Source organism: Sinocyclocheilus anshuiensis, unplaced genomic scaffold (assembly GCF_001515605.1).
Source record: "Sinocyclocheilus anshuiensis isolate Anshui unplaced genomic scaffold, SAMN03320099.WGS_v1.1 scaffold267, whole genome shotgun sequence".
In the NCBI taxonomy this organism is placed as follows: domain Eukaryota; kingdom Metazoa; phylum Chordata; class Actinopteri; order Cypriniformes; family Cyprinidae; genus Sinocyclocheilus; species Sinocyclocheilus anshuiensis.
In genome coordinates this window covers 2,425,549-2,448,956 of record NW_015552637.1, presented here as the reverse complement: position 1 = coordinate 2,448,956, position 23,408 = coordinate 2,425,549, and the positions used below count along the sequence as shown (strand labels likewise).

Sequence of the window (23,408 nt, the reverse complement as noted above, 5' to 3'; positions counted from 1 at the left end):
CAAGCCACAATATTTGCTATCAAACACACAAGAGGTGGGGGATATACAGAACTTGTGTATGGACAGAGTTCTGTGGGTGCTAATTTCTGTTTTAACCATTTTCATGTGGTTAGTTGTTCTGCTCTGGTGAAGGAGATGGTAACTGGGGCTTTGCTGACGGGGTTAAGGAGAGCAGGATTAACCCATAGACAGACCAGGTTCGACTGCAAGCTTCCAGCTTTCCTCCCCCTGCCTGAACCCAACACATGTACACTAGGTCTAAAGTTCAATGTTCTGAGAAAAAGAGTTCAAATCCACAGTCTGATAACACTTCCAGTCCAGAGACACCCACCCTGTGGTATAAAAGAACCCAAAGGTTAAGGTCCCAAAGACATCCATCTGTACATTCATCATCAGACCTGGAGAGATAAGGAGAACCCTCACACGATAACTCCAAGGAGGTCTGCTGGGAAGCAGGTGAGCAGTGATCACATCGCCAGATCTTGACATCTCTGGACATCATACAACCTTCAGACTTCATCACAAACATGATTATAATTATACATACTGATTTAACTACAAACACTTGGTGGGTCGTTGCTAAGGCATGACTATGCAGTTCTTAAGGTGTTCTGAATGGTTTTATGCAGTTGCTAGGGTGGTTACCTAAAAATGAAAATTACGTCATTACTCACTCACCCTCATGTCATTTTTCTAAATATTTAAACTTACTTTCTTTTATGAAAGAGGATATTTTGTTATTTTTATCCATACAGTGAAAGTCATTAGGGTGATCTTCGCCATCTCAGTGGCAAATATATATAAAAATGTATTCCTAATATTTTATAATTTATAGTCCAGTGGGTCCAGTGTTAGTTTTAGTAAGGTACTAACTTGTATTAAACTTGTTTTATTTTTAGTTAGTTACCAAGACAATATTAATCATTTTCATTTTTTTTTAAGTTTAAATTTTACATCGAATATTTACATTTTATTTTGTCAACTTTATTTTAATTAACTTTTGTTTTTTTTTTACGTTTTATTCTTAGTTAACGATAACAATTATTTCAAATTTGGAACTAAAACTAAAACTAAAAAAAAAACATTTTTGTTAATTAAAATCAAGCTGACATAAAATAAAATGTAAATATTAGATGAAAAACTTTACATAAAAAATATAAATTAGAAATATTGTCTTGGCAACTAACTGAAAACAAAACAAGTTTAAGACAAGGTACTAAATTAATCAAACTAAAACTGAAATAATAAAGTTAAATACAAATATTTGTAAAAAAACAAAATTACTAAAACTCAAATAAAAATATATTCAAGATAAACGAAAAATATAAATAAAAATGACTAAACAAAATTACATACACTATTAAAAATTAAAATGAAAACTGAACACATACAAATAAAAGTCCATTCAAAATATTAGTAAACACTAAGTATAAAAATACTAAAATAGCACTGGTTTGCAATGACATGAAGGTAAGTAAAGGACGACAACATTTTTAGAATGAACTATTCTTTAACAAAATAACAGGTACAGTTCACAGTGTCTAATGATTCTTTGTTCTGCTCCATCCTTATCATGTGAGATCCTAATCCCATTCACTGGACATCATGCTATTTAGAGACATATAAGATATGCACACAAGTTGTAGAAATAAAACTCGCATACAATAGCCCTTACTGCAACAAAGTGTACTTATTCTACTCTTACTCTACTCTACATATTGTCATAGAGCAACAGGACAAGCAAAGGAGACATCTAGCAGTTTCTAATGGTGTGACTGTCCCTGTCTGTGTTTACTTCACACCTTTCATAGAGTGCTAATGCAACCGGAGCATTTGACAGCTAAATGAGCCTCACTCGGGACATCAGGGAAGCAGTGACGCTCTCAGTCCCATGTGCCTGACAAACAGCGGTGGTAATGGACGCTGCCCAGGGGGGCGGGGGTGGAGATTTTGCGATGACCCCCTGCCACAACAGATGAAGGTCGGCGGCGCAGTAACCAATTTCAGAGAGATTTTCTGCTCCAGCGGAGGCACGAGGAAGCCCTCCTGTACCTCAGCCTCACCTCCCCTCCTTCCCTGTCTTCACGTCTCCCTTGGCATCCACTCTCCCACCACTTGTCTTATCCTCAAATTTTTGGTTCTGTCCCTCCTCACAAAAACTCAATCATTGACTAATCAGCCAGATTTCCTCTCCTGAGAGAGCGCCCAGCAGAGGTATTTCTGGGGGAAATGGGCTCAATGCTGCACTCCCCCTCATCCCTCCAGCAGCATTTGAATTGAGCGAATATTTAAACTAAAGAGAACATTTCATCATGGTAACACAGGCTTGACCTCAGATGTCAGTCATGGGTGATAAAGACCAGGGCATTGTCTGTTTCACACCTTCACTCTTGGTCTCACTCTTACACTTGACAGACTACAAAGGAACTGAGGTTACACTAACTGACAATGTACCAAAACGTAAAAAACATTTTCAAAATGTCAAATTTTTAAAACATAATGCTTTGTCATTTTAACTGACTACAAAGGAACTGAGGTTACACTATCTGAAATTGTGCCAAAAGTTAAAAAAAAAAGTATTGAACAAACAAATTTGAAAAGAAATTTTAAAATGCATTAAAATTTTAAAAATGTTTACATTTTAAAATGCTTTAAAATGCTTTTTGTCATTTTGACAGACAACAAGGTACCTGAGGTTACAATAACTGAAACTCTGCCAACATTTTAAAAAAGGATTACAATTACAAATTTGAAAATGCTTTAAAATTATTTTTGTCATTTTGACAGACTACAAAGGAACTGAGGTTACACTAACTGACAATGTACCAAAACGTAAAAAACATTTTCAAAATGTCAAATTTTTAAAACATAATGCTTTGTCATTTTAACTGACTACAAAGGAACTGAGGTTACACTAACTGAAATTGTATCAAAATTGAAAAAACATATTCCAAATTTTGAATTGTAAGCACTAATTTAAAATGCTTTCTGTCATTTTGACAGACTGCAAAGAACGTGAGGTTATGCTAACTAACACTTTACCAACATTTAAAAACTTCTTCAAAAAAAAAAAACATTCTTTGAAATTTAAATTCATAAATTGAAATTCAAATTTTTTTTTTGACAGACTGCAAAGAACGTGAGGTTATGCTAACTAACACTTTACCAACATTTAAAAACTTCTTCGAAAAAAAAAAACATTCTTTGAAATTTAAATTCATAAATTGAAATTCAAATTTTTAAAAAAATTGAAATGCCATGGAATTGAGGTTATTCTAACTGAATGCTAACTGAAATTGCAGCAAAATTTTTAAAAACGCATTCAAAATTTCTAATTTTAAAAACAAAGCTGAAATTCTTTCTGTCATTTTGACTTTCTGTCATTTAAGGAACTAAGGTTACACTAACTGACACTGTACCAAAATCTAAAGAACTTATTCAAAATTTTGAGAACAAATTTAAAATGCTTTGTGTCAAAATGTCACATTTTTAAAAATCTCATGTTTTCTGTAATTCTGATAGAAAATTTCAGATAGAAAAAATCCCAAACTTCACCCTATTTTTTAATTTTGAGGTGAAAATGGGATATTTTTTATTTAATCAGATTAGATTGCAAGACCGCAAAAGTGTCTGTTGTTGTTTTTTTGACATTGTGCACTGAGAATAAAAAGAAACAGAAGTTCTTTTGATATCAATGTCACATAAAAAATTTACTATTGGATAAAAGTAAAACATGATGGAAAATGATTTGTAGCATAACATCAGCCTCCGAACACCCTGAAAAGAGTAACAGGAGTTCACAAGCTGTGCTAATACCTTCAAAAGCATGAAATATTTTTGTCCCTTCAACACTCACACAGTGCTGTATTTGACCCTGTAAAGTGTATTAGGGCAACAGCAAATCTCTGAGAAAATCTCAGCTAAATACTTAAGAAAGGGCTTCTGCATAAGACTGACGTTGGTTAGATTCACAGGATAACAACACAGGGAAACAATAGGCCCTAACTGGCATCTTGCTGAACTGTTTTTTAAATGTTACGCTAGTGTCATGACTAATTGCACTTGTGTTACCCGTATAGTGGATATTCTATGTAAAGGCTCAATGCGACAGCCTGCAAAACCCTAAATAAATCCTGACTGAGCTCGATTAAACTTCACAGCTTAAATTAATACAGTTCATGTGCAAGAGTGCTTGAAATCAGCACACATAAACAGAGCCAGAGAAATCTCTGAACTCTAAAAACAACTCTTTCTTTGTGAATCTTTTTGGTCTTTTTTTTACTTTCAAACACGTCATTTTCCTTTAATAATGATCTCATCCATTTTATCATCAATTTTCATTTTAATTAATACAAAATTTCTAATTAACTCTTACGCTGTTAAGAAACAAGAGAATTTTTCAGACGTAATGACTACTTATGTGTTGCTTTTGGGACAAACAGTGTTGGGTCACTGCATGCTATTATTACATGGAAAAATTGGGGTTAACCATCTCCTGTGTGTTTCATACAATAAAGTCAGATGGGGTTTAAATGACCTGGGTGTGTACATGATGACAGAATAACATTTTTGGGGTAAACTATTCTTCTAAAAGGACAGTCCACCCAAAAATGAAACTTTTGTCATCATTCATGTCGTTCCAAACCTCTATGATTTTCTTTCTTCAAAACTCAAACTATGTTTAAGACAGTCAAAGACAGAAGTCACAGGCCTTGACATCAAAAGTGACCACATTTGACAGGGAGAATTCTGGGAGCAGTGCAGCCTGGAGACAGTTCCTGTACCATAGCAGAAGGCCGTTAGGTTATGAGGGGAAGAGAAATGCCCAGGAGAGACACTGCAGGAGTGCTGAAACAGAGCAAAGGTTAAAGTCAGAAATACTAACAGAAGCTCTTTGCACATGCAGACCTTGTGGCCGGATCTAGCTGGGTTGGATATTAGCGCCACGGTCCCGGTTCACATGCACCTCACAAACACTCCTCTTTCCTCTCCATCTTCAGAATGAGTTATTGTAGCATTTACTGAACAGGGTACCTTTGAGAAAAATATTGTTCTGATTAATTCTGCTTCTAATCTGTATTATAATAAATTTCCCTCATAATGCTAAACTGAGAATGTTTCTTCCATAACCTAATGTGGTTTAAATACATCGGGACAACTGCCTTTTTTTCCTACCATTCAGTTAATTATTCTCAATTTTTGTCCCAAAGCAGCACAACTGACTGATTTCTGTAGAACGCAAATCACATTTTGAACTTTGGCTATGTAACATATAGTGACTATGGCCTGTCAAGCTCCAAAAAAAACAAAAACAAAGAATGCACAAAATAAGTAGTCCATAGGAATCATGTTCTGTATTTCAACACTTCTGAAGCTAAAAATCAAATTTACGTTATTATTCACTGAAAAACTTCCCCGCCATTATACCTTTCATATTTCCATATTACAACTTGCTGTGTTGAACTTGTTTATATGACATTCAGGATTATTATTGTTAACTAAAACTAAAACTATTAAAATGTGTTTGTTAATTGAAAAATAAAATAAAATAAACTAAAATAAAATAATTAGATGAAAAGCGTAAACTAAACAAAAATTTGTAATGTTGTCTTGGCAACTAACTGAAATAAATTTAAAGTGAATCACTAAAATTACTAACTGGAAATAATGAAAACTAAAATTTAACTAAAAATAAAACTGAAATAAAATAAAATAAATTAAACCTTCGTAATATAAAAATAATAATAATAATAATACAAATGACAAAAGCACAGAAAATTACAGAAAAATCTCAAAATTGAAAATGAAAATATAAAAACAAAAGCTAATTCAAAATATTAAGAAAAATCACAATAGTATACAGTATAAATAATACTAAAATAACACTGGTAACATGCAGGATCAAATGGTGTTCACATCATTAAAATGAAATATCAAAAATTTATGCTGCATATTGGAATATGCAAATGACATTTGAGAACTATTTTAGGAGGAAAGATTTTTAGACTGTAGATATGACTTCGGCCTGTTGAAGAATTTCAGACTGTAGATAGCAAAAATGCATAATACAACATGAATAGAGCAGAGTGTTGTTACTTGTGCATTTCATAGGAAAATAGAAATTCAAAGACTTTGAATGAGTAAATGATGACATATTAATTGAGTCAACAAAACCTTTAAATACAGTTCGTAGACTTATCTAGTAGGCAATGCTGAAAGGTTCCTCGGATTGCATAGTGAAAATCTGTGGAAGTTAAGGGAGAAGATCAGAAGCAGAGGTCAAATTAAAGAAAGGACACCAAGTCGACGCCCACAGTTTAGAGAGTCAAGTAAGATTACCACTTCAGTCCTGTCTGGAAATGTGATCACCGCTGGAGAGGCACCAGAGGGAAGGGACAGAAGCGGCCGAGTAGAAACACAAATAAAGTGCTCCTTAAAGAGATGTTTGTGGGCTTCGGTCCCTGTGCAGGTCACAGTGTTGTATTACTGAAGACCCGCGACTCTTGGTGGCTTTTATCACCGCACACTAGCTGCTAAAACCCCAACATCAGTGTGATGCTGCAAAAAGGCTTTCAGCATCACAGACATCCTCTCTCTGCACCATTCTGTGTCACACCCTTTCGCCCCATGGGACGGCCCGCTCATATTCTTCCTTCACAAGTGTGTTAAACCACATTAGTACCGTTTTTAACCACCAGGCTTCTCTATTATTCATAACTGTGGCAAAGTCAAACATTCCCATTTAAAGATTTTACACTTGTTTGACCAGGAGAATGTCCGATAGTCATGTACGGACAGGAGAGCATCTCAGAGAAAATGAGCCGAGGGGAGGGGAAGACAGACGCCGTCTCCTTTTTCTGCAGCTTGCTATTGCCAATGCGACAGAGGGAGGAAAAGAGATAAAGAGAGCTGAAAGACAGAGACAGCGAGAGGGATCCAATCACATCTCTGATGGGGACCTTTGAAGGTTGCCACTTGGTGTGGGGAGCACATGCTGACCGGTGTGACCATGGAGAGACTGGGCTGCCCATGCCAATGCTTTTATCACACACTCACTCTGTCCCGCATCAAACAAACACTCTCTGGAAGGACACTGACGTAGGCAGATATAGGACAAGGCAAGATTAATGTAATAATATTAACTACATTAAGTTAATGTTATGCCAGTGGTTCTGAAACTTTTTCAGGTGACGGACTGCTTGCGATAAAAAAACATGTAAAAACTATTTAATATTTTAAAAAGAAGAACAATATAGAAAGCTGTTAATTAATAAGAAGTCCAGCAAAATTGTATACAGTACCATTCAAAAGTATCTTATGCTCACCAAGTCTGCATTTATTTGAAAAAATAGAGTAATATTGTGAAATATTATATTACAATTTAAAATAACTGCTTTCTATTTGAATATACTTTTAAAATGTCATTTATTTCTGTGATGGCAAAGATGAATTTACAGCATCATTACTCCAGTCTTCAGTGTCACATGATCCTTCAGAAATCATTATGCTGATTTGCTTCTCAAGAACATTTCTTCTTATTATCATTGTTGCAGAATTATTTGAAGAATAGAAAGTTTAAAAGAACAACACTTATTTGAAATAGAAATAAAAAATTCTAAATGTCTTTACTGTAACTTTTAAACAATTTAATGTGTAATATAATTTAATATTTTATTTAATTTGAATACATTTTATATATTTTCATTTTAGAAATCAGGCAATTACCTTGCCAGTCACCATCCAGAGTTATGGTCATTAAAATATGATCTCTATAATGGATGAATGCAACAGTCACACAACTGAGAGAAAGCACTGTTTTTAGAAAATTAAAATTAAAAAAAAAAAATTAAAACTACAAGATCAATAAACCCAATCTTTTTAAAAAAAAAAAGACATTCGATTTATGCCCTAATAAATGATTTAATTCAAAGCACCAACAATAACCACAGTACAAAAGTACTGGTGGTGTAAACAAATTAGTGTTAAAGGTCACACCCAAAAAGTCAAAACCACATCCATCAGTACTATCGGCAGCCTGTTTACTTGTGACATCGCAGCGTTAAGCAAACTATGAGCATCACTCTGACAAGTTCTCACTCACTCACACAAGACTAATGACTTTAAGCCACTTTCGCTCTTACATGGGGCCGCCTTCCCCCTCTGATGGGCCCTGTAAAAAATTACTGCCACAAGCTGGAAGAACAGAAGGGTTTGAGGTGATGAGAAGGCAAGAGGTCAGACTCAGACTTCCTGGGTTGATTTAGCCCTGCTTGAGCCAAGACACCTCCTTCGTTTTTAGTCCTTAATGAGCCTAATCTGAGATACGTCTATTACCCCTCCTCCTTCTCGTCCGAACACTTATCCTCTACAGTCCGTGTTCCCTGCACACACCGCCTGATCCCAAGCCTGTCCCCAACAGGCTCCGGTCATGGCCCAGGTCAGGGCAAAAAAAGGTTGAGAAGGGGCCGTTTAGATGGCAGGGTGGAGGAGTGCAGCGAGCCGGCGCTGCATTTGAACTTAACCTCCATGTGCCCCAAGACGGACGTGGCAATTAGCACCAGGGCTCAGCATCAAATAGAACAGCGCAGCGTGAAGCTTGTCTAATTAGTCATATGAACGGAGGCACTGGCTCGGCCACTGCATGCCTGTCAGCCCCGGCTGGCTTGGAAAGGGCTTGCCTTTGCCTGAAAGCCAAAGTTCTCACGGGTGAAAACTGGAAAAGCTTCTCTGCTTATTTTGAACCAGCCTGATGCAACAGGACTTACTTTGCTGCCCTAGAATTTTAAGGTCATTACTAACCATGGCAACTTAGTACAGCTGAGCAAATGTTTTACTTTTCCTGTTGAGGCCTCTGAATGGAGGATGATTGTTGCATTTCACGCCTCTGGATTAATCCTGAATATAATTAATCCACTTAATTTTGGCCCAACAAGAATTTGAATACTGACAATATAATTCACACTTCACAAGATAATAAAAAGAATAAAGATAATCTGCATCTGCATAAATGGAAACATTTATTTTGTTGCTGCCTATTTCTTTATGGGCATAAACAATGCTTTAATTTTTAAACACCAACAAAATGAATACAAAATCTGAAATAATCTGACAGCACAAAAGGTCAAGTGGGTTTAACAATTATCCACAAAACTAATTTAAATATTTTTTAAGTCATTTATCTGGTATATTTTTTAGCCTATATATATTTGTATATGCATTCTTGACTAAATAATATTAAATTATTTAAATAAAATAATTATATTTCAGTATTTTAACAATAAACAATATGCATTTCCCATGTCTGATGATCATGCTAATAAACAATTATTTTCGCTCAAAACATTATTTGCATTGAAGAGCATTGATATAGGCCTTACTAAATAAAATATTTAAATCAAATATTTAAGACTTTGTAATGATTTATAATGTTGGGAACACATAACTCACATTATGTCATACTGATCCACAAAACCCAACAAACGTGTGGGCAATATGATTTGGCCTGCATATGGAATAAATGGGATGGAATTAATGCATTTTTAGATGGATTGATTCCATAATGACTATCAACATTGTTCATAAAAACATTGTTTACGCGATAAACAATTGCCGGCAGCACAGTTAGGCTATATTCCAAAGTAACTAGTTTGCCTCACCAACGTCATATCGCACATAAATCAATAAAATAGTCGTCTGTTGAATGTCACCCTTGTTTTCTGACATAATAAAATATTTAAGACTTTGTAATGATTTATAATGTTGGGAACACATAACTCACATTATGTCATACTGATCCACAAAACCCAACAAACGTGTGGGCAATATGATTTGGCCTGCATATGGAATAAATGGGATGGAATTAATGCATTTTTAGATGGATTGATTCCATAATGACTATCAACATTGTTCATAAAAACATTGTTCACGCGATAAACAATTGCCGGCAGCACAGTTAGGCTATATTCCAAAGTAACTAGTTTGCCATATCTCACGTCCGATGCACATAAATCAATAAAATAGTCGTCTGTTGAATGTCACCCTTGTTTTCTGACATAATTCAGCAATCCCAGAAATGCGTCCGTCAGATGTGTTTCAAACACAGTTCCTGTTTGATAAAAAAAAAAAAAAAAAAAAAAAAAAGCATGGGTTGCACAAAATATTAATTAAACAATGCTGAATTGTTAATTGCATTACAATGTTTTATTTCAAGAATCATATCCTCTAAACAAAAAATATATTAAAATGTTGCACACATACACTCTTAAAAATAAAGGTGCTTCAAAAGGTTCTTCACAGCGATGCCATAGAAGAACCGTTTTTGGTTCCAAAAAGAACCATTCAGTCAAAGGTTCTTTAAAGAACCATTTCTTTCTTAACTTTTTATAATCTGAAGAACCTTCTTTCGCCACAAAGAACCTTTTGTGAAACAGAAAGGTTCTTCAGATGTTAAAGGTTCTTTATGGAACCATTTAGACAAAAAGGTTCTTCTATGGCATCGTGAAGCACCTTTATTTTTAAGAGTGTAGACTACTGTGTATAAATCATAAGTCAATAAAAATAGAGAGGACGGGGAAATTAATAATGACATTAATATTTTGCGCTTGAACAGCAGGTGGGGAGATCTGGCAACTGACTGTGATTAGTGGTTGGTCACATTTTTGCCAAGCACTAGCAAAGTCGTGACTGTGTAGTCCAAAGTCGCTTATAACAAGCGGACATGGCAACACTGCACCTGACGGGCACGTTTCGGGGGTTTGCTGTATCTTTTGAAGTCGCCATCGGCCGGCTGGCCTGGCACATCGGCCCCGAAAGTGTGAATAATATTCAGTAAGGAGTTACGCCAAGTGGGAAAGCTTTTAGCACATTATCCGCTGGCAATTGCACAGTAATCTAATTTTTTCCAGCCAAGGTCCCTTATAATATATCTGCAGCATTGGATTTGCATTTGAGTGTCGTCTTAATGGGTTTAAACGCTGTAGATCTGGGGCTCTTGCGTCTCTCCAGGGAGAGTGACATTGAGGATGAGGATGATTCCTCAAGCGGAAAATACACAAGAGTCAGCGCTTTTAGGATATATATTTATATACAGACGAGCACGCGCAGGAAGTGTATACACTACAAAAGCAAATATTAATTGTGATTCAACAGAGAATAATCAAAAACAGATAGCCTACCTTTATTGTGTGTGTTCATATATGAAATATATATACCAAAATAATCATTTAGGAGTGGTACTGTTTAGTCTCATCACGCCACAGCTGACCAGTTGAAGGCATAACGCGACAGACCAGTGCTTATTTGTGGGAAATGTGTTAGTTAAATCTGCAGTAATGATTTCACCAAGCTTGATCGGCATAAGCTTACTAAGTGTTTGACTTGACAAAGGGCCTGTGTCTCAATTTTGGCATCAAGGGAGAGCGGTGGCTTGAGGTGGCGTCTAGACAGGATTTGTTCTTATCAAACGTTCAAAAGGATAACGCAGGAAAAAAAAAACAGAGAAACGTAACTGTTATTAATTAGATAAGGAATCTTATTGAATAAGAAAATAAAAACATAGAAGATAATAATAATAATAATAATAATAGGCAAATAATTAATTATTATTTAATTATAGAATAATATAGGCTAGAATTGTATTAGACCTATTTATATTTTTTGTATGTTTTCTTTACTTTCGTTGTGACATTTCTGTTCTCATTTTTCAATTACTGATGAGTCAAATTAGTAGCATAAAAATAGCCTATCTATTTCCTGATTTTTTTTTCGCTTATTTGTAAGGGTTCTACACAGGACACAGGTTTAAAACAAGCGACAAAATCAGAAAATTGATAAATAGCCTATGTTGTTTTTGCTTTCCAACATTATGTGTATAGCAGTATAACTAGTTTAAAATTCTTAGAATAAAATTTTACTTTAATAAAAAAAAATATTCTCATTATGAAAACGTCTGGACCTGTGTTTTTGTCGGAGAAAAAGTGTTCTGAATAATGGATTATATCATAGCATAACAAACATACTTCCTAAAAAATAATATAAGACATGTAAACAAATACAATTAGTTCAATTCTAGGTGATAAAACATTTGTCATGTTAAGGAAGTCCTGTAGCATTCCTTTACTAGATGTGGACATTTAAGTTTTCATGCATGATGGAAGCTTATATACATAACCAGCGTTTTAGTGTAGACAGATGTGATGTGTTAATAACACTGATGAAGTTTATTTAGCATTTTGACGGCTTTCTCAGCGCAGCGCCCAGTAGGCGAAATCATTATGGGTAAACTCATGAATATTAATAATGTCGTTCTGACGTTGCTTGAGGTGGCCAGTCACAAAAGTTAGTAAATATTGATAAGCCACGCCTCTACCAAAAATCTATTCGTTATAATTCGCCAACTCACTGACGCCCGCTCACTAGCGTCACACTTTCGACCAATCAGGGAGGTTAACGTCACGAGCATAAATTAATATTCATGAGACAAGCCGTCACCGTAGTAGGATTTGTAAATAAACCGAGCGCAGGGTGTTGAAGAGCCAATGATCTAGAAGCAACACAACGATTGGTCGTGGCTGTGTACGACGGAGGGGCTTGTGAAATTAAGGAGACTGCTAGTGTCCAACACTTACAATGGAAACCTTGCTTTGCAAGAGAACTAGAGGGTGACTGGAGCGAGACACACAATGTCCCAACAGATTTGGAAGTAACACACGCATCAGCCTGTAGCCTGCAATCTTCTTAGTCCTGACTTAAATATCATCTTGCAATTTAGAGTCGTTTCCGGACTTACTCTGGACATTTGTGCTGTTGAGAATAGTTTTGAGCACTCGCATCATGGAGTACACCTCTTCCCCAAAGCCTCAGCTGTCTTCTAGGGCGAATGCTTTCTCCATAGCCGCACTCATGTCAAGTGCGAAATCGAAGGACAAGGAGTTGGAGGAAAATACCATCAAGCCGCTGGGTGAGAGCAGATCTGACTCTTATACGAGTTTTGATAGCAAAAGTGTTTTCGTGTTTTGCAACAGTGACATGAGTTTGCGTGTGAGGCGTACGGTGACATCAGCGTCAAACTACAGCAGTTTTATATAAAAGAAAATAGCCTAGTATAAAATAACTGAGTATTGAAATAATTACAATGTTTTCAGTGGGTTATACGATTGCATGTGCTTCTGAGGTCGTAAAAATGTGAATATTCTAAGGAAATGGTCAAATTGTGACCTGTCAATATAAGGAGTAATTCTATTAAGCTTTTTAAAAATAGATATATAGAATAAAAAATATTAGATCAAAAAGTGAGATTTTGTATTTGGCCAATTTGTGTTGTTTTGTTAAGATTTGTACGCTTTCCTGGCAAATCAAAATGAATAGATTTAATTTTGTAGGTAGCCTAAACCCACAAACGACAAACAGTTTATTTACATTTACAATATAAAAATAGAAGTGAAGTCTAATTTGCCTAACAGTAACTATTACATTTAAAAACAACAACAACAATTATAATAGCTGGTTTTATGGCCACTGCATTGGAATATTTCTGGCGCTTCTGCAGTTTATAATTTTAAATTTCAGGCAAAAATAATAAAAACGTAAAAAATAAAAATAGCCTACTTATGATCCTTCATCAATATTTAAGCACGTAAATACTATTTATTTTAGGCCATTATTAATTATAGCAATGTGAATTATGTTTATACATATAATTATATTATTTTTAAATTTCATATAGGCTCATATATTATTATTATTAATAATAAAACTAAATATGCAATGTTAAAGCAAATGATGTAAATGGTGTTATGCTGTTTTTGTATATGATTGTGATATTTTATTAGAACCAAACCAAATTCTGCATGCTTGTCCCAGACTTTAACATCTTTTGTAACACTAACTGCAATACATTTGTGCACATATATTTTATAATTCGTGATCCTTTTTTAAATTCTAGAACAATTCGTGGAGAAGTCGTCGTGCCATCCAACCCTCGCAGACCTGCCTTCGCTGGAAACCCACGGTGACTTCAGCAGCAGCAGCGGCAGCAGCGCTCCGTTATGTACCGAGCCGCTCATTCCTACGAGCCCCGGCGTGCCCAGCGAGGAGATGGCCAAGATCTCCTGCAGCCTCGAGACGAAAGAACTGTGGGACAAATTCCACGACCTCGGCACGGAAATGATTATCACAAAATCTGGAAGGTAAAAAAGCTGAAATTATTTTACTTTTCGTAGTTTTAAACCAGCAGACGAATTTGTTTAGTATATTTAGCCTAGTAGACGCATTTAGCAGGACAGGCCTGTTGTCAGTAGACATGGGTTTAAAAATGTTACCACCTCTAAAATAGGCTAGCCTACTTCAGACATTGAGGATGAGGATGATTCCTCAAGCGGAAAATACATAAGAGTCAGCGCTTTTAGGATATATATTTTAGCCTACATACAGACTCGCACGCGCAGGAAGTGTATAGACTACAAAAGCAAAGATTAATAGTAATTCAACAGAGAATAATCAAAAACAGATAGCCTACCTTTATTGTGTGTTCATATATATACCAAAATGATAATAACATGGGTTTAAAAATGTTACCACATCTAAAATAGGCTACTTCAGCTCATTTGTTTTACACAGTTGAACCAACATATTCTCAAAAATCATGTTTACTCACGTGTCATGTTGTTTCAACAGACGAATGTTTCCGACAATTCGTGTATCATTTTCCGGAGTGGATCCGGACGCCAAATATATCGTACTAATGGACATCGTTCCTGTGGACAATAAGAGATATCGATATGCCTATCATAGATCCTCGTGGCTTGTGGCGGGAAAGGCAGATCCACCTTTACCTGCTAGGTAAGAAGCTTTTCATATACCTGTATGCGTTGTTTTGCTATTTTTGATAACTTAAAAAGTTGCTAAATCATAAACAAAATGTGAACAGTCAGTGTAACTAAAAAGGGAATACATCGTTAAAAACATTATTTTACAATAGATAACCTACCAGCTGAAGCGGTAATTCGCTTTGAATGTATACGTGTAATTCTAACATAGGCTATTTGAATTTCGCACGTTCTATTTCTTTCTGTTTTCGTTTAAATAATACTTTATTTTTAGATTCAAATCCAAAGAAAATTTTGTGAAATGTAGGTTAATTAAGGATAACGTAAATACAAATCGAATTATGAACGTATAGGCTTTATTCAAACGGATCGACAGCATACATTTTTTTTCTGTTATTATATTACAGGTTGTACGTGCATCCAGATTCACCATTTACAGGAGAACAGCTATTGAAACAAATGGTTTCTTTCGAAAAAGTGAAGCTTACAAACAACGAACTGGATCAGCACGGACACGTAAGCACAAAGCTTTATTTTTAGTCTATGCTATATTGTGGCTTTACTTGTTATTCTGTGTATGTCAGTGTGTACTAATTATAGCTAATTGGTTAATGAAAATAAAAATAGTAGCCTATAGGCTATCTGTAAAGATAGGCATCTGTATCTGTAAACATAAATGCCTTTACAGAAAATATATTTTGCCTGTAAAAACCAGTTCTTTCATTTATGTTTTTAAAAAATATGAAGATGATTATTCAAGTATGATATTTTTAATAGCCTATTTAGATATACAACACAGCATATTTAAAGTAAAAGTAGACTGATGATAAAGCATAATAGTGTTTTCTGTATTGTGTCAGGATAAAAAAAAGATAATGATGATAATAATAAATATTTGAGTAATTAATGAAATGCATAATGCATAATACACTCTGCAAAGGACTGGTTTTTGTATTTACTTACAGTTTTCCTGCATCACATAAATTCAATTTTTCTTATATTTCTGACCAATTTCTTCAACAGATCATCCTGAACTCCATGCACAAGTACCAACCACGAGTTCATATCATCAAGAAGAAAGATCACACAGCGTCACTTCTTAATCTAAAGTCTGAGGAGTTTCGTACATTTGTCTTCACTGAGACAGTTTTCACTGCGGTCACTGCTTACCAGAACCAGCTGGTTAGTACAAAATCAACCAGTTTCCTAATTCCTTTGTAAGGCAGCTGGAAAAGCCAGTATACATTTAGTCAAAATGTATGTTTTGAGTATATATTTCTCCCACTGGCTATTTTTATGAATTTGCTCCGCTGTAAATTATAGTAGCTACTATTTTGAATAAATAAAAAAAATAACAGAGTATATTTTGGCAACAGTTTAAAATTGATTTGATTTTAGCAGAACAGTTCACTGGAAGACATCAGTCATTTATGTTTAATTTAATGCTCGTGACATCATGTGGGAGAAGAAAAGAGCTGCTGGATTAATTTAGTCATTTCCTATTTTTGCTGCAGATAACCAAACTGAAGATTGACAGCAACCCTTTTGCCAAAGGCTTCAGAGACTCCTCCAGACTCACGGATATTGAGAGGTATGAGGAATTCTGCTGCTAGCCGTGTGTTCAGTGCAGTGAGTGATTGCAGAGGGAGGAGCAGTTGCTCTGGGGAGTGAAGCGCGTGTGTGGTGGGGAACGTTCAGCCAAACTCATTAACAAGTGCACAAGTGGCTTTTCATTAGTCTCATTAGACCTAGACGCGTGTGGGCGGGTTGCTTTAATGCAAGCTGTAAAAAAACTTTAACTTACAAGTGTGGTTCATGTGGTCAATTAATAAATAAATAATAATAATTCACAACAAAAAAGGTAAAAAATAAAAACATATATAATATTGCTGAATTAATCAAAGTAATTTTTTTACACCAACAAAACTAGATTTAAGATTTGTTTAGGTCAGGTAGAAATAGCTTCTAAAGGTATTGTAGCTTATCAGTTTTTATATTATATTTATTAATTTATATATATAGATATAGATATATATAAAATCAATAAATACAATATAAATATATGTATGAATTTTGGCAACCTGTGGATGTGTTAAATGAATGCCATCTATTTTAATTAAGTCGATTTTAACATATATAAATACTACAAGAAAACACACTTGAAAAGATGTCCATTTCTTTCTGACCCAAGTTTCACAAACAAAACAATTGAGTGACCCAAAAATAACTTGATGATATTACAAATGCTGGAAATTACCAATTTTGGCAATGTGCTCTCAAATTACACAACAAAACCTAATATAAGATTTACAGCATTTAAAATAACTACTGAAAGTAATTGTTGCAGGGTCTTTCTTTTTATTGTATATTCATTAATTTTTTTATATTTATGAATAATGCACTTTTTTGCCCACTAGTGACGGTGTGTTATATTATATGATCTCTAAATGCCATGTATTTTAATTAAGTCAATATTAACACACACACACACACACACACACACATATCTGTATATATATATATATATATATATATATTCATATACTACAAGAAAATGCACAAGAAAAATGGTCAGTATCGCTCACTTTTCTGACTAAAGAGTCACAAGAAAAACGACTGAATGACCCAAAAATTATTTTATAAAGCTAGAAATGCTGGAAATGACCGATTTTGGCAATGTGCTCTCAGATTAGCATTCCAGTTAAACATTTGCCAGCAAGTTCCATTTCAGAGCCCAACGAAAGAACAACCGAAAGTCAATGACTGCCAAAAATACCACACAAAAATGCATCCTGCTCTCTCTCTTTCTCCGTCCCTCTATTTCTTTTTCTCTTTGGAAGGACTGTGAATTAGATCTGATCAATTGATCTTCAGGGAGCTGCAGAAATCGCATTAGTCTGGAGTCGGGCACTGCACTAAAACACAGCGTAATTCAATTGGGCCCCGTGACTGATTGAAAACAGCCACCCAAGTTGTAGGGCTGCGAGGCCTCTCTCCTCGGGAGCGCATCGCAGATAAAACCACACATATTTGTATTGCGCTGTAAAAGTAGACTGATGATAAAGCATAATAGTGTTTTCTGTATTGTGTCAGGATAAAAAAAAGATAATGATGATAATAATAAATATTTGAGTAATTAATGAAATGCATAATGCATAATACACTCTGCAAAGGACTGGTTTTTGTATTTACTTACAGTTTTCCTGCATCACATAAATTCAATTTTTCTTATATTTCTGACCAATTTCTTCAACAGATCATCCTGAACTCCATGCACAAGTACCAACCACGAGTTCATATCATCAAGAAGAAAGATCACACAGCGTCACTTCTTAATCTAAAGTCTGAGGAGTTTCGTACATTTGTCTTCACTGAGACAGTTTTCACTGCGGTCACTGCTTACCAGAACCAGCTGGTTAGTACAAAATCAACCAGTTTCCTAATTCCTTTGTAAGGCAGCTGGAAAAGCCAGTATACATTTAGTCAAAATGTATGTTTTGAGTATATATTTCTCCCACTGGCTATTTTTATGAATTTGCTCCGCTGTAAATTATAGTAGCTACTATTTTGAATAAATAAAAAAAATAACAGAGTATATTTTGGCAACAGTTTAAAATTGATTTGATTTTAGCAGAACAGTTCACTGGAAGACATCAGTCATTTATGTTTAATTTAATGCTCGTGACATCATGTGGGAGAAGAAAAGAGCTGCTGGATTAATTTAGTCATTTCCTATTTTTGCTGCAGATAACCAAACTGAAGATTGACAGCAACCCTTTTGCCAAAGGCTTCAGAGACTCCTCCAGACTCACGGATATTGAGAGGTATGAGGAATTCTGCTGCTAGCCGTGTGTTCAGTGCAGTGAGTGATTGCAGAGGGAGGAGCAGTTGCTCTGGGGAGTGAAGCGCGTGTGTGGTGGGGAACGTTCAGCCAAACTCATTAACAAGTGCACAAGTGGCTTTTCATTAGTCTCATTAGACCTAGACGCGTGTGGGCGGGTTGCTTTAATGCAAGCTGTAAAAAAACTTTAACTTACAAGTGTGGTTCATGTGGTCAATTAATAAATAAATAATAATAATTCACAACAAAAAAGGTAAAAAATAAAAACATATATAATATTGCTGAATTAATCAAAGTAATTTTTTTACACCAACAAAACTAGATTTAAGATTTGTTTAGGTCAGGTAGAAATAGCTTCTAAAGGTATTGTAGCTTATCAGTTTTTATATTATATTTATTAATTTATATATATAGATATAGATATATATAAAATCAATAAATACAATATAAATATATGTATGAATTTTGGCAACCTGTGGATGTGTTAAATGAATGCCATCTATTTTAATTAAGTCGATTTTAACATATATAAATACTACAAGAAAACACACTTGAAAAGATGTCCATTTCTTTCTGACCCAAGTTTCACAAACAAAACAATTGAGTGACCCAAAAATAACTTGATGATATTACAAATGCTGGAAATTACCAATTTTGGCAATGTGCTCTCAAATTACACAACAAAACCTAATATAAGATTTACAGCATTTAAAATAACTACTGAAAGTAATTGTTGCAGGGTCTTTCTTTTTATTGTATATTCATTAATTTTTTTATATTTATGAATAATGCACTTTTTTGCCCACTAGTGACGGTGTGTTATATTATATGATCTCTAAATGCCATGTATTTTAATTAAGTCAATATTAACACACACACACACACACACACACACATATCTGTATATATATATATATATATATATATATTCATATACTACAAGAAAATGCACAAGAAAAATGGTCAGTATCGCTCACTTTTCTGACTAAAGAGTCACAAGAAAAACGACTGAATGACCCAAAAATTATTTTATAAAGCTAGAAATGCTGGAAATGACCGATTTTGGCAATGTGCTCTCAGATTAGCATTCCAGTTAAACATTTGCCAGCAAGTTCCATTTCAGAGCCCAACGAAAGAACAACCGAAAGTCAATGACTGCCAAAAATACCACACAAAAATGCATCCTGCTCTCTCTCTTTCTCCGTCCCTCTATTTCTTTTTCTCTTTGGAAGGACTGTGAATTAGATCTGATCAATTGATCTTCAGGGAGCTGCAGAAATCGCATTAGTCTGGAGTCGGGCACTGCACTAAAACACAGCGTAATTCAATTGGGCCCCGTGACTGATTGAAAACAGCCACCCAAGTTGTAGGGCTGCGAGGCCCCTCTCCTCGGGAGCGCATCGCAGATAAAAACACACATATTTGTATTGCGCTGCTGACAGATATTGCACTTTCCTAACCTAATTGGGAGGCTAATGTGGACGCATGGCTCTTGTGATGCAGACCATCTCAGCCTGTCTGAGGAGTCTAATCTAACAGGAGCTAATGCACTTACTCCAAGGCTAGCAGACACACTTCTCTCTACGCACTTGCTGTGTGTTAACATATTTTTATGCGCTTGTTGTTTAAGCTAGCATGAACTGTCTGATTCATTGAACACAAAGCTGCAGAGAGACACTTGGAATGTGTTAATTAATTAACATATTCACACCTTAATGTATGGTTTAAAAAGTTAGAATAGTAAATAAAAGTTATAAAGTTCCTCACTTTGTTACCTGAAATAAAATAAATAAAAAAGTGAACTTTTTTTCAGCTAGTTTCCAATTAGTTTCCAATTCATTTCTCATTTTACTTTAGTGTAACTTGATGTACTAAAATAACTAAAGCTAAAACTGAAATTAAATAAAAAAAAAAAAAGATTTCAAAATTAAAAAAAAAACTACTAAAAAAAGACAAAAACATACAACGAAATAAAAAGAACAAAAAAAAAAATTAAAATGACAACATTTTCAAAATGTTTTTTACCCCAAAATCAAAATTGTGGCATCATGTAAGACTGTCTTCTGTACATACAATGTTAGTCATTTGGGCCCAATGTTGTTTTGAACACCTCTGGCTTTAATTTCATGGACAAAAACTGTTAAAATATTATTTTGTGTTTATTTTTGTAGATTTGGATTCTCTTTAAATGAGATGATATTATGTGATGGCTTGAAAAATATTTGTTTAGTTTATTAAAATTACGTTTATTTAGGATACATAACCAGATCAAATGATTTTGTAAGTGATTGTGGATATAGAGATATATTTTGGGCTATTGTCTTTTGATTTTGCTGTAGGGAAAGTGTTGAGAGCTTGATCCACAAGCACTCTTACGCCCGGTCGCCCATTCGGACTTTTGCTGGTGATGAGGAAATCTTGGGTGAAGATGGGCACTTGGCACACAGTAGAGGTAAGAAAATTTTCCTGTAAACCATGCACTGTAAAAATATTCTATTAAATTGACTTTTTAAAAACAGCAGCTGTAAATGCTAGATTGTCTCCTTCAAAAATACAGTGACAATGTTTCTGGTATTATAGAATGACCGTATAGTTTTTACAACCTATAACCATATATTAAATGCAGTTATATAATGTTAATATACAAATTTACTTGAACTTCCAAAATCTGCTTCGTAACAAAAAATGTACTGATAACCACCATAATAATACATGTGGTGAAACAGAAAGGCACAAGATTAATAAGAGTTCATCATATAGACAGTACACAAAAAGATGAAGAGCCATCAGGGTAACCCACATGAATAAATAATGCAATAAACATGAACTAAATAACAGAAAATGTAACACAAAACACCCTACTGTACTTTACCGATAACAAAAATAAGAAGAAACAAAACTATTTATATAAAATGCAATCATACGTCATGTTTCACACAGTTTTCCAGTACAGTTTTTGGTTACACTTTATTTGAAGGTGTCCTTGTGACAGTGTAATTATACATTAAACACTGTACTTACTATATGGTTAGGATTAGGGTTTGGCTTAGGGTTACTTGCATGTAATTATGCATAATTAATTGTTATTATAATAGTAATTGCATGTAACGTGTAACAAGGACACCTTAAAATAAAGTGTTACCCAGTTTTTCACTATAAACTATATGGCAATTCAAAGTTTTACTTACATTTACCATAAAATATCAATTTCATATAATGTGATGTAATGTAAACCATTTACACTCTTACAAATGAAGATTATTTATTGGCATCAGTGGTTCCATGAGTGTAAGCTATCAATTAACAGGTTTTTTTTCTGTAAAAATTACTCCGATGTGTAAATATGCTCATTTTATGGTACAAATAATGCATTCAATTCTTTCCGTGTAGGTTCAGCATTCACCGCATCGGACAACCTCTCCCTCAGCTCCTGGGTCACCTCCACGTCTGGCTTCTCTGGCTTTCAGCACCCTCAGTCTCTGTCTGCCATCGGAACCAGCACAGCGTCCCTGGCCAGTCCTCTTCCTCACCACATCCAGGGCTCTCTACCTCCTTACAGTCGACTGGGCATGCCTCTCACCCCATCCGCCCTGGCCGGCTCCATGCAGGGCAGCGGGCCGACCTTCCCCTCCTTCCACATGCCACGCTACCACCACTATTTCCAGCAGGGGCCCTACGCCACCATCCAGGGACTGCGCCATTCTTCCACAGTCATGACCCCGTTCGTATGATTCCTGCCACTTCAGCCTGATAAGATTTCCCAATCACCGGCATGCGAAGACATACGGCACCCATACACACATGCTTACACGAAAGGAAGAACCACATGTAAATAATATTGACTGACACGGCATTGACTAACGACCCGGACATACTGCATCTTGCAGTTGTGCTGGAGAAAAAGTGAACGAAAAGCCCAACGGACACGGATTCTTGTAAAACAGAACTTCAAGCATGAGTTTTTAGTGTTGATAAGAGACTCCAAGATCCAAATTCATCTGCAGATGTGTTAATGCTACCTTTAAAGGGATAGTTCACCCAAAAATGAAAATTCTGTCATTATTTAATCACCCTCATGTCATTCCAAACCTGTATAACTTTCTTTCTTCCGAAGAACATAAAAGAAGATATTTTGAAAAATGTTGATAACCAAACCATTTCGATTCCCATTGACTTCCATTGTATTTCTGGTCCATATAATGAAAATCAATGGGAACTGAAAGTGATTACAAACATTCTTCAAAATATGTATTTTTTTTGTGTTTTGGAAATCAGTGGGAACCAACTTTCTTCAAAATATCTTTTTTTGCGTTCCACAAAAGGACAGAAATTCATACAGGTTTGGAGCAACATGAGAGTGTGTAAATGATGACAGAATGTAATTTTTAGGTAAACTGTTTCTTTACAGATTCATCTCATGCCTTTATCGACACCCAGAGCCAGATGAGGGAGAACGTAACTCATTGAACGTAACACTGGACTTCTGCTGTTTCTCATTCCCGGTGATCCATCACCTCTTAATGATATGAGACAGTCAGTATCTGTGGAGCTGCCAACCACTCAGCCCTCCTGTTCAAATTGTGGACACTAGAGAGCGCTGTGCTATTTGAAAACTAATACTGGATGGAAACGGTATACATGTGTACATGCTGGACAGGCCGGTTTTGTCTTTCTGGTCAGAAAAGTTTATTTTCTTTAAAAACTCTTTAAGGCATTTTATTGTATGTTATATTTAAAGAGAC

At 35.1% G+C, this 23,408-nt stretch overlaps 1 protein-coding gene across 1 annotated transcript; it reads left to right on the top strand.

Moving 5' to 3' along the window:
• The first annotated feature begins 12,632 nt into the window (after positions 1 to 12,632).
• LOC107666841 (T-box transcription factor TBX20-like) lies at positions 12,633 to 22,733 on the top strand. The gene is made up of 8 exons (XM_016458335.1): positions 12,633 to 12,958; positions 13,943 to 14,186; positions 14,674 to 14,838; positions 15,233 to 15,341; positions 15,849 to 16,007; positions 16,340 to 16,416; positions 21,006 to 21,118; positions 22,057 to 22,733. Exons 1-8 carry the CDS (start codon positions 12,832 to 12,834, stop codon positions 22,395 to 22,397), a joined length of 1,335 nt encoding a protein of 444 aa, XP_016313821.1. The 5' UTR covers positions 12,633 to 12,831; the 3' UTR covers positions 22,398 to 22,733.
• Positions 22,734 to 23,408: the final 675 nt, after the last annotated feature.

What these genes read in the sequence shown, in the direction of transcription:
- LOC107666841 (XM_016458335.1), top strand. Translation starts at nt 12,832, where the DNA reads ATGGAGTACACCTCTTCCCCAAAGCCTCAGCTGTCTTCTAGGGCGAAT. An exon ending in AAATACCATCAAGCCGCTGG is followed by an intron (nt 12,959 to 13,942) that starts GTGAGAGCAGAT and finishes TTTAAATTCTAG; the next exon opens with AACAATTCGTGGAGAAGTCG. An exon ending in GCACTTGGCACACAGTAGAG is followed by an intron (nt 21,119 to 22,056) that starts GTAAGAAAATTT and finishes CTTTCCGTGTAG; the next exon opens with GTTCAGCATTCACCGCATCG.